The sequence below is a fragment of the Corylus avellana genome, chromosome ca8, assembly GCF_901000735.1.
Source record: "Corylus avellana chromosome ca8, CavTom2PMs-1.0".
NCBI classification, from domain to species: Eukaryota; Viridiplantae; Streptophyta; class Magnoliopsida; order Fagales; family Betulaceae; genus Corylus; species Corylus avellana.
In genome coordinates, this window is record NC_081548.1 from 24,269,934 (window position 1) to 24,285,212 (window position 15,279).

Consider the following 15,279-nt stretch of genomic DNA (forward strand, 5'->3'; position numbering starts at 1 on the left):
TTTACCCAATTAAATATCTCAATCTTAATCCAATAAACACAACTAATAACTAAACAAATTAGACTCTCCACCCTAACTTATAAATAGTTCTAAAAAAAAATTATCATTAAAAAAAAATATATATATATCATTAGGAACATGCCTTGCACATGCATTGGCTTTTGGGCCCTATGCTCTCGTCATCAACTAGTGACTTGGATTCTATTGGTTGATGGAATGTGGCCAAGTGTGGTGGACTCTTCACGATAAGAGTAATAGTAATGGTAGAAATTATATTTTTATTTTATAAGTATCTCATATTGCTGATTCTTGATATATAAAAAGATTCGTTGGGACTACCACATCGACATCGTGAGATAATTATGAGATATGATATATATTATACTGAGAAATCTTCTCCCATGAAGAAAGTCAACATATAGTCAGATTTTATATAAACAAAGTAATTTCAGGAATAACAGATCACCCAAGGGCTCCTCGCACTTACATTCAAGGTATAATATTAGCACGGATTTGGTGTAACCCAAGTTGGAGGCCAACAATTCTTAGAATCCGGATTTCGCTGGCAAGAAGGTAACTTTTCAATGCTCCCATCCAACAACTTGAATATACCCAAATCATAGTCTCCATGAACACGATAATATTTGAAATCACTATCATCCGTGAAATAGATACAATTCCCTGAACATCCCCTAAAATCAGAAGCCAAAAACGACACCGATGAGTTTTCCCCAATAAACAACATCCGATCACCCAAGCTTGTAACTGTCTCCCACCGTGGCTCGCCCCAATTCATTCTGAAAACCTCAAACCGCAGCGTTTTGTAGGACACGACCTCGTTAGTGTCAACGTCGCCGTATTGCATATCCACATACCGCGTCACCAACAACAACTCGTCGTCCCCTGAATTTACCAAATAATGCGTGTCGCCGCCCATCAGTAACGGCGGATTGATAAAGGAAACAATCGGCGACGCGCCGTTTACATCACACACAGCAAGCGCGCCGTGCTTGTCAACCACGTGGAATAGGTCGTTGAAATATATAACGTCCTCGCAGCAAAACATCGTGCGTGGTATCAAAGTCCATGTTAGATCGCCCTTCTTACAGTACGCTAAAATATCGCATCCGCTGATAATCGCCAGCGCGATGAAGTTGTTGCTAAGTGGGGACGAGGAGAAAACGACTTTCCTTACAGACGTTACGATCAATCCCCGAAAAGTATGCATGTACATCTCGCCCAACGGGTCGTTTATGTCGACATCTAAGAAGTTGAAGCTCTGTTCATTGGAGGGGGCAGAGAACGGAGGGAGTTCGAGGCTGGCTTGAGTGAGAGGGTTGAAGAGAAGGACCCCCGGACACTGGAAAAGGAGCACGAGCCAGCCGTGGGACGAGCCGCAAAAGAAAGAGTGGTGCGAGACGTCCTCTGGGATCTCGAGATGATGGAGTTTGCCGGCGCTTTGTAGGTCTAAGAATGCGGGATCCGATTGGTCGGATTGCGCGTTAGGTAGCATGAGCCATGGGAGCTGAGGAGGGAGGTGGCGCGGGGTGTTAGGAACGGAGGATCGGACGCTGTGACAGACGGCGCGGAAATGAATGTAATCGGCGTAGATCTTGATGCTGTCGGAGATTGATTTCAGTAGTTCTTGCGGGAGTTGCGTCCAGTCAACTACCATTTTCTGCAGATCTCCAGGAATTGAGATTTGAGAGAACAATGTAATGAATCTAACGGCGACTTGGAGAAAAAGAAAAGAAAAAGAGAGATGCAGATTTAGGTACTAACTGGCGGCATTTGATGTTGCAAGGGTCAAATTTCTACGGAGAAGAAAGAAGAAAACGAAGGAAGTTGGAAAGAGGTGAGGCGTCTGAATTAGGGTTTTTAAGGAAGAAAGGAAGGGGCGATGGGCTCTGATTGAAACTTGGAAGTATGAGACGTTTGGATGGGTAGTGTTGGGTCTTTTTGCTCGAGGCCCAGATGGCCCAAATGGCAAATGGCAAATTGCCAAATTCTTTGTGTTGCATAAATTTTTAGAGAAAAGAGCAACTTTTATACTGGTGTAGCACAAACCTACTTCTTTGTGTCCATCAATTAGAAGGTGATACTTAAGCTTAGCCAAAAAATACAATCATACCTGATCATACCAAATATAAGCAAAAAAATCTTTAAAAACTAATTAAGTTTTTTTTTTTTTTTTATTAAAAAAAATAAATAAAAAAAAATGGGTGGATGCCGGCCACCCCAAGTGGGGGAGGAGGTGGCCAGCTAGCCACCCTCAGCCACCTCAGGGGTGGCCGGCGGTGGCACCGCCACCCCCCACCTCACTCTGGGGTGACTTTGGGTTGCTGCCATCCTCTAATTTTTTTTTTTAAAAAAAATAATAATTAAACTTGATATAATGGTTGTGTTTTTTTTCTTAATGTGTTTCATGCTTAAGTGTTACGTCTTGATTGGTGGGCACATGAGTTTGTGCTACAACCTTATTGAAATTATTCTCTAAATTTATCCACTCCGGGATTTATGTGCTGTGAAAAAATAAATTTAATTATCCTGTGTCTTGATTGGAGTCTACCTCGAAACAATTTCTTTCTTTTCTTTTTCAATTCCATACAAATATCATCCACATTTCACATAAAATTTTCAAAAAATTCCATAAGAAAAGTCCTTGCCCCAAGCGATATATTTCTGAAATTGGTAGAGATTAATTTATGGTTTAAAATATATGAATGTGGTAAACTTAATGCGCGTATGAAATGCGTTCAAAAAAATTACTTCTGTGTTGTTTTTTCTTCACGTGTACACAGAAAGTTCAAACAATATGGCATACAATTTTTAATACAATATGGTAGCAAAATAGTGAATTCTTCTTTCTTGTCGGTAAAAATGTGGCATTTGGAGCATCAGATTGAATCAGCTATCACATGAATCTACCTTCTTCTTTTTTTGAAATCACCCTTAGATTCATTACATTATCCTCTCAAATCTTAGTTCTTGAAAAAACACTAAATTTGCAGAAAATGGCCGTTGATTGGAAGCAACTCCCGCAAGATCTCCTGCAATCCATTTCCAAGGAACTCGTCATTTACGGTGATTACGTCCGCTTGTGAGCCATTTGTCCCCAATAGCACTCCTCAGTCCCAAGATTCCCATAACACCTCTCCCGTCAAATGCCATGGCTCATGCTTCCCCTCTCAGAATCCCTCTACAATCCCACCGCTCCTTCTACAACCTCTCCACCGACAAGACCTACCATTTAGAGCTCCCAAAAATTTCTTTCCCTAATCTTCACATTGACTCCTTCAACAGCTGGCTCGTCATCTTCGACAACTCCTCTGTCATCTTTCTCCTCAATCCTATCACCCAAGTCAAGTTCCATCTCCCTTCACTCTCCTCCTTCTGCAACGAGGAGATATAACGGGAATCATTCCGAGATATATTGCGAGGAATCAGTAAACCTCCTCCATAATCAACAGCAGACAGCAAGACAGATGAATTTTCCCCGACAAACAGCAACCGGTCACCCAAATCTCTCCCTCCACCGCAGCCTGCTCCAATTCATCCTGTAAACCTCCAAGAACGTCCTTCTAAAGAAGGACACAAAAGCACCCTGTAGGGGAGTAGCATAATCCACGTGGCGTACGACCAGTAACAACTTGTCCCATGAAATCACCAAATATACCATGTGGAGAATGTATTTTATCTGCTACAAGAAACTTATTCTAATTACTGAAACACTCAGTGATTCTGCTGAAATATTAATTGGATAAATTCTGCCTAGAAATTCAATTAAATGAACAACACAAGTAACTGAAAACTTGAGCCAAGCAACTGAAAAATCATAACCTTATGATTTTCAATATTATGACAAACTTTTCAATACTCCTAAATATGTAATTTTTTTGAAGTATCTTAAGAAGTTCTGAAATTGCATTGGCTACATCTAAAAGATCAGTGTGTTTCTGAATGAAATTGCTTCAACAATTGCAGAATATTGACATCATAGTTCAGAATACCTCCATTTTTCTGTAGTAGGCATAGAGATCTTCAATGTAGTCCACAACTGCGAGTGGATTCTTTGCATTACAGCTAGCTGTCGATATCCATGACAGGTTCTTCAACTATATCCTTCATTTCAACCTCCTCCTAACAATTTAAATTACATCAATTACAGTTTTGCACATTCATTGGGTCAACACAATTTTCGAAGAACTATTTAGAAATTAAGGTAGATACCATCTCATTAGTTTCACTAGGCATAGCTTCTGCTTGTTCTAAAAACATGGGCACTGGGATGTCTTCTTTAGGTGACTTGTGTTCCTCGTCTACATATATGCAATCTCCAAATCCAATTGAGTTTGAAGCTGACGGGTTTGCCTTCTTAGTTTCCTGTTCATAGTTAGAGCCAAGAAATCAAAATCCCAGCAGCACCCAAAAGGGTATAGCACACATACAAGTTTGGATCAGTCAATATTTTCTCATAGAATATGTAAGAGAAGCGATACCGGAGGAAAAGGTGGCTGCGCATTGTTCTTGGTCGTACGCCACGTGGATTATGATAGTCCTCTACAAGATGCTTTTTGTCATTCTTTAGAAGGATGTCCTTGGAGGTTTACAGGATGAATTGGAGCAGGCTGCGGAGGCTGAGGTGGAGGGAGAGATTTGGGTGACCGGTTGCTGTTTGTCGGAGAAAATTCATCTGTCTCATTTTCTGCTACTGATTATGGAGGAGGTTTACTGATTCCTCGCAATATATCTCGGAATGATTCCCGCTATATCCTCGTTGCAGAAGGAGGAGAGTGAAGGGAGATGAAACTTGACTCGGGTGATAGGATTGAGGAGAAAGATGGCAGAGGAATTGTCGAAGATGATAAGCCAGCCGTTGAAGGAGTCAATGTGAAGATCAGGGAAAGAAGTTTCTGGGAGCACTAAATGGTAGGTCTTGTCAGTGGAGAGGTCGTAGAAGGAGCGGTGGGATTGTAGAGGGATTCTGAGAGGAGAAGCATGAGCCATGGCATTTGACGGGGAGGTGTTGTGGGAACCTTGGGACTGAGGAGCACCATTGGGTGCAAACGGCTCGCAAGCGGACGTAATCACTGTAAATGGCGAGTTTCTTGGAAATAGATTGCAAGAGATCTTGCGGGAGTTGCATCCAATCAATGGCCATTTTCTGCAAATTTAGTGTTTTTTTAAGAACTAAAATTTGAGAGGATAATGTAATGAATTTAAGGGCGATTTCAAAAAAAGAAGAAGGCAGATTCAGGTGATAGCTGATTGAATCTCTGATGCTCCAAATGCCACACTTTTACATAGCGAAAAAGAAGAAGTTGGAAAGAGCTGAGCGGCGTAGGAATTGTTTAGGGTTTTATGGTAGAATGGAAGGGGCCATGGAGGTGTCAACCGAAAGGACAAAGGAACCTTTGACCCAAGGGACGCGTGGCATAATAAGAGTATGAAACGTGGAGGGGGCAGAATTTGTTGAGCTGGTGCTCTGCGTGAAAAAAATGAAAGGGGCAGAATTTGTTGCAGAAGCGAAGGCACCCGGTGACAAAACAACAAAAAATTTTGTGCCATATCACGGGTGCAGCAGAATGTGGTGCCAGGGAAGCAAAATGACAAAAGGCTGTAAGTTGGGATCACGTGGATTGGTCAACCAAAACGACAAAATAAGAAGAGGAATTTGCGTCTGTGTGTGTGTGGCCAAAAAGAAGAGGAAGAAATTTCTTTCAAGGGAAGAGACAAATCAACGTCTTTTAAAAGAGCTGCAGCAACTGTGCTTCATTGATGCATTTTCTGATAAAGATAGTTGATTCTCTGACTATCTTTTACTTTGTCCTATATCATCGGTGCTGCCAGCAAAGCATGATGCTTTCATTTGTTACAGAAGCCCAGCCGGGCGTTGATTTGGAAAGAGTGGAACGCAGCAAGTTTTTTTGTGATGGCACCAAATTCTGAAGAAAACGGGGTGAAGCAAATTCTGAAAACTGAAGCAGTGAAGCATGCGCTGCGGGAGGGCAGTTGGGCGTAAAACAAAAGTCCTTTTGTTTTTTCAGCGGAAGATAAAAAGGCACTTCAATGTTTTTTAATAAACTAATAAATATAGTACGCGTACGATAATAAAAAGACACTTAAATTTTACTGAATAGATTGATTAAGCATTCATGCATAATTAGTAATAGATTAATTGAAGGTGTACAAGTAGTGATATGTTGTGTTCCACGATTAATTGCCATATAATAAAGGCGCCCAAATTATGCTTAGCAAGATTACGATCTGATCTATCTTAATTGTTTTCAAATTGATAGAGATAAGTTTGTGGTTAAAATATAAATTTAATGTGTATTATAGCTACCGCCATAGTTGGGCACTTCTCCCAAAAGAAAACTTGCTGAAGCAAATTCTGAGGCATGCGCTGCGCTAGTCTGCATGAGGTTGTGTGTGGGATAAGGCTGAAATGAAATGACAAGGCGTGAAATATGCGCAGCAGAACGTGCTGAAACCCTGAAATCTGGTTGTAATAAAGGAGGAGGGTTGTAAATGCTAGGGCCTTGATTGTTAAGCTGCAGCACGTTTCCCCACTTTCAATGGTACTGTTCTTCGAGATAAGTGTCATCTAACCACGCTGCAATGAGACACGATTAACCATATATGAGACAAACTAAGTTATATTAAAAGACAATTGTACCCTTATAAAAGATAGAAAACCAATGTTCATATTTGTGTTAGGTGTTTTGAAGGCACAAAATAGGAAGTATTTACACTTTTAATTTTCAAACTGGGTATTACATCCTGTGTCAGTCTGTTTAACCACAAACCGTACCTGATACTTCGGCGCCAACCCAAAAGTGTACAGTGCGGTGTAAAATCATGGGGTTTGCCAAACACTCTCTAGATCTCTACCAATTACCTGTCTTTTAAAAAAATAAAAAATAAATGCCTGGTTTATTTTATTTTTTATGATTTAAGAATATATTAGATGCTTATATATCTTGTAATATTTACATGTTATTGAAACCAAAATTTCAACCGACCCATGTTCAATTTATATGCTCTTTTGATCATTAATGAATGCTCATCCTATATTTGTTTTGTTTTGAGAAAAATTACATGATAATAATTTATGATTCATTATGATTTTTGAATAGAACATGCTATTACTCCAATTATTGTTCATCTTTTGTTCAACATTTTTTGACTGAACCAAAATTTTGGATTCGTCGTCGGACCCACATGTAAGTACTACAAATTTATTAGTAGATTTGAAAAAATATATATATAGACGGAGTTGGACGAGACAAGAAAAGAAAAATATGTCTTTTGGATATATCAATTGTTTGATTTGTTATGTTTTTTTTTTTTCGATGATTTGTTATGTTTTGAGAAAATATTGAATGCATAACTTATCTTATGACATGATTTTGGATTCAAAATCTCAACCAACTCATTCTCAATTTATTTTACATTCGATTAGTGCTTAGCTATTGCATCTTCCAATTATGAGAGTTTTTTTTTTTTTTTTTTTTTTTGAAAAAATGAATATCTCTTATCCAATTATGAGAGTTGATTCTCTAACCTAGTCAACTTAAAAATATCTAAAGAACATGTAAAAGAATGCTAGGTAGATAGTTGAAGCCCTAGTGCTTTTTCTTTTTCTTTTTGTTTTGTAACCCCCTTTTAATTAAGTTAGTTTAGTTATTTTAATCTCCCTTACCAAACAGAGTTTTATAGACAGAAAATTATTTGTTGATGATGTTGCCTAATGTGTTCTGATTCTTGTTACCAACAAGAATCAGCATTTCAATGATCAAATTTTGGCCACAATTAATATTATCAATAATCAATATTCCAACATAATCCTGTACAAAGACCTAATTGTCACAAGGATTCTCATCCAAACAAGAAATTAGATATCATGTAGAAATACAATACAAGATCACTAATTAGTACAAGCAAGCTTAAAATAAACAAACTCCATTAAAAAAAATTCTTGAACGTAATAAATGGTAAAAATGTAAAATTTAATACGTGTATAATTAGTATGGATTTGACCACCCTTGAAAATCAGATTCATATTGCAGCAATGCCCTCCAAAAGAAATCCAATACACAAGTCTGCACACGGTAATTAACAATGGCTTTCACTTAGATTTCTTATATTCAACAAACTTAACATATATGTATCAAAATCTTACATCCAAGCATTTTTAAACTCAAAAAAGTCCCTCTAAGCGACAGGATTCAACTTTAGCATGGACTAAGTGCAATCCAAGGTGCATATGAACCTTCTTCGCGACATGGTAACGGGATAATGCTTTCATCCCATAACTTGAAGATGCCTCTATCACCCACATCATAGCAACTGAATTCGTTAGCAGTACAGTGGCATTGACAAAGATCATCCGTGAAATAAATACAATTCCCTAAACATTGTCCATAATCATCACACGGAGACAAATAACGGAGATTCTGTAAACAGCTTCGAACATCATAACCAGACAACGCCACAGATGAATTTCCACCAATGAATAACAACCGGTCACCCAAATTCTCGACTCTTTCCCAACTGGGCTCACTCCAATTCAGTTTGAAAACATCAAACCGCAACGTTTCATAACTACCATCAAAATTATCATTCAAATGGCGTACAACCATTAACAACTCCTTGTCCTCTGAATTCACCAAATATACCTTATGGCATTCAAAATCTTTTGCCCGTGGACTGATATTATCCGAAACAGTCGATGACTCGCCGTTTATATCACAAACCGCGAGTGTTCCGTCATCGCCCACAGCATAAAATTGTCCCTTGTAATATGTAGCATCACAAAATAAAATGTCAACCGCAGGCAAGAATTTCCAAGATAGATCGCCATTCTTATAGTATGCCAACAAACCGACATCATTGAGAATCGCAAGCGCAACAAAATTGTTGTTCAGTGGGTACGAGGAGAGAACAATTTTCTTGATAAACTCGTCGCGCATTTCCCTCAAACTTTGCCAGTAGGTAGAAAAGACATCACGAGACACGTCTTCGATCACGTACTCATTACATTTGGAGTAGTCGAAGCTCAGAACGTTGGGGAAGGAGGTAAGGGGAGGGAGGTAGAATTTGGCCCGAGTGAGAGGGTTGAGAAGAGTGATGACTGGCGAATCTTCGAGGATGACGAGCCAGCCATTGGAGGAGCAGATGCGAAGCTCAGAATTTGAAGCTTCTGGGAGCTCGAAATGGTGAGTCTTATCGGTAGAAAGGTCGTAAAAGCGGAGCTGGCATCGTGGTTGGGATCTGGAACGCGGAAGTATGAGCCATGGGAGTTGTGTAGGGAGGTGGTGCGGGACCCTTGGAATTGATCGACGCCACATGAGACATACGGCTCGGCATCGAACATAATCTCTGTAAACGGTGAGTTTCTTCGAGATTGGTTCCAGGAGTTCTCGCGGGAGTTGCGTCCAATCAACGGCAATTTTCTTCATATTTCCTGTTTTTACAGGAACTGAGATTTGAGAGAATAATGTAATGAATCTAAAGGCTATTTCGGTAAAAAGGAGGCAAGAAAAAATTCCAAGGATCCCATTTATGCCATTGTGCAACTAGTAACAATTCATCATCCCCTGAATTTACCAACTATGCCGTACCGAAGAGAAGTCTTGTATCGGTGGTGTAACAAGTACCCAAGCACTCAGCGACTCACCAGTGAGGGCTGTAAACGAGCCGGTCTCGAGCTCAATCCAAACTAGGGAACCTTGCTCGAACTCGGCTCGCTGGGAAGGTATAGTGACTTGGGATCAGGCTGCGTGATGTGGGAGGAAGGAGTAGAAAATGGAAGAGAAAACAGAAAAGTGATGTGGGTTGTGTCTTGCAGGCTACGTGAAGTGTAAATTAATGTGAGGATGAGAAAAAAGAATTAGGGTTAAAATTAAATGGATGGTTAGGATGCAATTTGTGGATGGACGGTAAAGATGATTCTTGGGAATTTGAGAGTGTGCGTGGGGCAGTGTGTAGACGCATGTGGGGCAGTGCCGCAGTGTGAAGAGTCGTAAACCGTGTACACTATACAGCTGGCTTATTGTTCATCAGAAGGAAGAAAGGGATAAAAAAAAAAACGAAATGAAAAGACAAATGCTTATAGATGGATTAATTCAACATTGAAAAATGAAAAGACATTTAAATGTTGCTGGTTGCACCAATTAAATGTATACGCCTAGAAAAATGAAAGGACATCTTCCAGATTGTTAATTAAACATACATACATAGAAAAATGAAAAGACAGTTAAAGGTTTCTGAATAGATTAATTCAAGATGCATTTATAATTAGTGATTATGCAACTAGTGACGAGTTGTATTCTAAGACTAATTTCCAAATAATAAAGAGACCTAAATAGAAAGATTAATTTGTGGTTAAAATATAAATTTAATGAATTTAAGGTGTATAATATCACGCCAAAAATCTCCTCATATGGAAATTATAGAACCTAATTGATGTGTTAGGGTGGATTTGGAATTGTCAATGTACTGTTATTTTTTCCTTTACATGCGTATCCAATCAACTGTTCTGGAACTGCTTATCACCATGCTTTTCAGGTTGCATAACAGTTTTCATGCATAGCATCTTTCTGTTTACTTTACCAATAAATAAATATAAAAGTAATTCTACTAAACTTATCAACGAGCTTCTCATTGATTTATTGTTTTATTGAGATTGAATCCAATTCACGATGTCATTTTTTTTTATTCAGGAATGAGCTTCTTCAATTCTTTTAGGTTTATGCTTTACTCCGAGTAAAGATCAGCCCATGCATATACATATAAAAGGTTATGCAGATGCCTGTATTGGGAAATCATGATCATGGTTTAACGAAAAGGAAAAGGATTCTAGTAGGTAAAGGTTGGATTAAGTGTATCCTCAATCCCCTAAAACTCCTCACAATTCCAAGGAAGGAAGCTCGTAGCTAGCTTTCAATAGTTTGCTATCATTGTTATGGATATATTCTGCTTCTCAAGAAACCAAGTGGTGCATCAATTCTCATAAGCTGGAAATCCCCTCTCTTGTTAAGCAAATCAAGTTAACAGTAAAGTCTCATATGCAAGCTTGGCAAAATACTGATCCTTTGGAAAATCTGTGGGTTTCCCCCCATGCCAGTAGGCAGTAGGCTTTCTAGAAGCCAACTTTGGCATTGCAGTCAGAAATTCCTTCTCAGTAGCTACGACGGTTATTAGTGATGATAATGGGAAGATCATAGCTGCTTGTACTAAAAGATTTAACCCTACAGAGGTGAACTATGGTGAGGGTCAGGCAGCCCCTCTGGCAACCAAACTAGCCCTATACCTGGGACCCAAACCCCTCATATTGGAAGGAGACTCCATAATCACCATCATGGCCATCAAGAATCCAAGCTTCATCTCGGATTGGATCAAAGGGCCCCTATCATGAGAGACATTTGTTATGTTCTAGGCTCTTTCCCCAGATGGGAGGCCATCAAAATTCCAAGGCAAGCAAATATGAGAGCCCACATTGCTGCAAAATGGGCAGCATCCCCATAATTCTTTTTGTTACATCCCTTGTAGTTCTCCTCTATTCTCTGTTTTTGCTTCTTGCTTGTAATCCCTCTCCGCTTCCATGTATTGCTTAGGAAAAAAAAGATTCTTATGCCGTCTCATTGGCATAGCTCACTCCTCTTCAACCATGTTATCCATCTAGGCTCTATAAATAAAGGAAACTAAATTGTAGTTCTATCTAGGGCTATCCAATTTTTTTAAATCAGCTGGTGTCTTCAAATCATATCCAATTAAGATGTCAACATAGTAAAAAAAATTGAATTCATGCAAATATATAACTCATATCAAGCATATTCATCAGCGAAGCAAATAAAATTCTTTAGAGACAAAGGAGTTCCTTACATTTCAATGATTGTTATTAATTATTAGCGGATAGGTTAAACTTTTTCCTGAAGCATAGATGAGATTAGAGATGAAAAAGACGCTAGCATTAGCTGAACATCATCACCAGTAATCACCGCAAGAGCAGAATCCATTGTCAAAGGGGTAAAATTCCTTCCTACATCCTATTATTGTAATACTCTTCTCCACTAGTGATATGAACTTTGCATTGGTGTGACAGTCACCACATATTCAAGGTTCTTTGTTATAAATTTGACATGCCCGAGTTTGTCACCGAAAGACTGGACGAAATGGCTAGCTTCTCACTTTGCTTATTGACTTTAACCTCTTATGCATCATCATGTAGAACAAATTCAGTTTCAAGTTTTTTTCATCCTTTCAACGACCAGACAATAAAGGATCGGCTTTCACTCTGTCTCCACAGTTCACAGAAACTCAAATCCAGAAATAAATGTAGCTACCCTACGTCGTCCCTACCTCAATTCAATCAATACTAATGCTACACCCTTTTCTTCACCTGTATTGTAAATTGATCACAATGACTACAAACAAAGACTCTATGGCCATAAGCTTTAACCCTTTTATGGGCTGTGCTTTCTCAAGTGAAGTAAAGGACCTTCAAGAGGGAGAACATAGACAGAGTTTTAGAGAAAGAAAATTGTTTGTTGATCATGTTGACTAGTGTTCTGGTTTTGAGTTAAAATTCAAAGGGTTTCATTTTGGGATTACGGAGTACACACCAGCTAACTTTAGTCTTGTTACCAACAAGAATCAGCTTTCATTGATCAAATTTTGGCCACAAAGTCGCCAGTAATCGATTGTTCTTAATTTCATGCAGCAAACTCAAGACAAATAATAACAATCCCAACATAAAACAAATAATAACTCTTTGGGTTTGAACTAATTCTAAGATTGGCCCCAAAAATCAAGACTTGTTTTCACATATCTTTGAAACATGTCCACAAGTTTTAATGGTCTGTACGAAGACCCAATTGTCACAAGGACTCTCATCTGAACAAGTAATTAAACATCGTGCAGAAATCAAATACACAATGTCAGTAATTAGTACAGGCATGCTAAAATCAATATATAGTCAGATTTTATATATACAAAGTAATTTCAGGGCATAACAGATACATTAAAGGAATTTACATACTCGCCACACTAAAGGGCTCCTCGCACTTACATTCAAGGTCGAATACTAGCACGGATTTGGCGTAACCCAAATTGGAGCCCAATAGCTCCGAGAATGCGGATTTCGCTGGTAAAAAGGTAATGGTTCAATGCTCCCATCCCACAACTTGAATATGCCCAAATCATGGTCTCCAATAAAACAATCATAGATACCATCATAGAATTCACAATCATCCGTGAAATAGATACAATTCCCTAAACATCCCCTAAAATCATAAGCCAAAAACGAGATGGACGTGTTTTCCCCTATAAACAACATCCGATCACCTAAGCTTGTAACCCTCTCCCACCGCGGTTCGCTCCAATTCATTCTGAAAACCTCAAACCGGACAGTTTTGTAGCAGTAGAATACACACGACACGTAAGGGTCAGTGTCGTCGCGTTGCAGATCCACATGGACCACATACCGCGTCACCAACAACAACTCGTCGTCCCCTGAGTTTACCAAATACTGCAGGCCGCCGCCCAATTGTAACGGCGGTCTGATAACCGAAACCGTCGGCGACGCGCCGTTTAGATCGCACACAGCAATTGCGCCGTTCTTGTCCACCGTGTAGAATAGGTCGTTATAATATATAACGTCCTCCCAGGGAAACCTCGCAACGTGTACGAAACTCCATGACTGATCACCGCTCTTACAGTACACTAAAATATTGAAGCGGTGGAGAATCGCCAGCGCGATGAAGTTTTTGTTCTTGAGTGGCGCAGAGGAGAGAACAACTTTCTTTATAAACGAGTCGCGCATTTCACGCAAACTAAGCCGGTAGATCTCACCGGACACGTCTCGGAGCGCGTATTCACTACCGGCTTCGGAGTAGTTGAAGCTCACGACGTTAGGAAAGGTGGAGAGCGGAGGGAGGTGTAGCCTCGCTCGGGTGAGAGGATTGAGGAGAAGGACCGCCGGAGACTCGTCGAGGACTATGAGCCAGCCGTGGGAAGAGCCGCAGCAGTGCGTGCCCTGCGAGGTGACCTCTAGTACGTCGAGATTGTGGAGTTTGCGGGTGGAGAGGTCGAAGAACGCGCAGTGGAATGGGTTGGTTTGCACCTGGGGAAGCATGAGCCATGGGAGCTGAGGAGGGAGGTTGCGCGGGATGTTTAGGACGGAGGATCGCCAGCTGGGACAGACGGCGCGGAATCGGAGGTAATCGGCGTAGATCGTGAGTTTGCCGGCGATTGATTCCAGGAGTTCTCGAGGGAGTTGCGTCCAGTCAACAGCCATCTTCCGCGGATTTTCTGTTTTCCAGGATTGAGATGATAAATAAAAACCTACCTAATATTACTTAAGGTATATTCACTTAATAAAGTTGACATACGAGACATTCATCAAATAAATAAGGCGAAACTTCACTAATTATCACTCTTTTGGGTTTAACATTTTTCAATTCAGTATCGAATTTGAATTTTTTTCAATGTCCACTCCATTAGAATTTTTCATTAAATCCCAAAAAATTGCCAAAATATCCCATTTTTTAAAAATAAAAATCTATAAAAAAATTTTCAAAGATTGAAGCAAGGGTATTTTTTTTTGTAAATACCGTTAAATTCAGACAAATGACTTAATTTTTGCAGTTTATTTTCTTCTCTTTTAGGGTATTTTGAGAAATTTGTTGGGATTAAAGGAAAATTTTAATAGTGAGTGTCATTCCAAAAAAATTTAAAGTTTGATACACTAAATTGAGAGGAATTCAATTTTGGAGATGACATTGTAAAAGTGATGATAATTTAAAAAATTAAGTGAAGTTACCCAAAAATATAATATACCAAGAAAGGAAGAAGCCCTTTCCAAAAAAAGCTACACGTTTTGATAGTGCTATAAAAAATCACATGTCTTGAAGAAGAAACAAACTCAATAAACTTGCATCAAAATGTTACAGAAAAGCATCTATAAATAATAAACTCAAATCTTCTCCTCTGCGACTAGAATTTCACCTTTCGCACTCGGTATAAACCAAATTGAATGTGGATCTCTCGCACGACCCGGAAAAGATATTATCTTTTGATTCCTTAAATGGTAGATGCCTCTCTCCAAAACATAAGCCACACCATCACCATAGTAAATAAAACGATAATGCATGAAATATACACAATTCCCTAAACATTGTCCATAATAGGGAGATGAGAAGCTAGGATTGCTTAAACATCCTCCAACATCATAAGTAGAATGAATATTCCCCAATAAACAATAACCTCCGACCC

At 39.3% G+C, this 15,279-nt stretch overlaps 3 protein-coding genes and 1 long non-coding RNA gene across 4 annotated transcripts; all 4 read right to left on the reverse strand.

Annotated features, from left to right (window-relative positions):
- Positions 1-352: 352 nt before the first annotated feature.
- Positions 353-1,861, reverse strand: LOC132190339 (F-box protein SKIP23-like). The gene has a single exon (XM_059605299.1). It carries the CDS (start codon positions 1,673-1,675, stop codon positions 503-505), a length of 1,173 nt encoding a protein of 390 aa, XP_059461282.1. The 5' UTR covers positions 1,676-1,861; the 3' UTR covers positions 353-502.
- An 833-nt stretch (positions 1,862-2,694) lies between these two features.
- LOC132190068 (uncharacterized) lies at positions 2,695-5,378 on the reverse strand. Its single transcript, XR_009441087.1, has 4 exons — positions 4,500-5,378; positions 4,231-4,383; positions 4,011-4,140; positions 2,695-3,697 (listed from the first exon to the last, which is right to left on the reverse strand). It is a non-coding gene; the product is annotated as an uncharacterized LOC132190068 (long non-coding RNA).
- Positions 5,379-8,216: 2,838 nt separating this feature from the next.
- Positions 8,217-9,696, reverse strand: LOC132190551 (F-box protein SKIP23-like). Its single transcript, XM_059605574.1, has one exon. It carries the CDS (start codon positions 9,462-9,464, stop codon positions 8,238-8,240), a length of 1,227 nt encoding a protein of 408 aa, XP_059461557.1. The 5' UTR covers positions 9,465-9,696; the 3' UTR covers positions 8,217-8,237.
- A 3,270-nt stretch (positions 9,697-12,966) lies between these two features.
- LOC132189926 (F-box protein SKIP23-like) lies at positions 12,967-14,446 on the reverse strand. The gene has a single exon (XM_059604770.1). It carries the CDS (start codon positions 14,300-14,302, stop codon positions 13,091-13,093), a length of 1,212 nt encoding a protein of 403 aa, XP_059460753.1. The 5' UTR covers positions 14,303-14,446; the 3' UTR covers positions 12,967-13,090.
- Positions 14,447-15,279: the final 833 nt, after the last annotated feature.

Bases quoted from the DNA above. Each gene is read 5' to 3' on its own strand.
- LOC132190339 (XM_059605299.1), bottom strand. From the start codon at position 1,675: ATGGTAGTTGACTGGACGCAACTCCCGCAAGAACTACTGAAATCAATC.
- LOC132190551 (XM_059605574.1), bottom strand. From the start codon at position 9,464: ATGAAGAAAATTGCCGTTGATTGGACGCAACTCCCGCGAGAACTCCTG.
- LOC132189926 (XM_059604770.1), bottom strand. From the start codon at position 14,302: ATGGCTGTTGACTGGACGCAACTCCCTCGAGAACTCCTGGAATCAATC.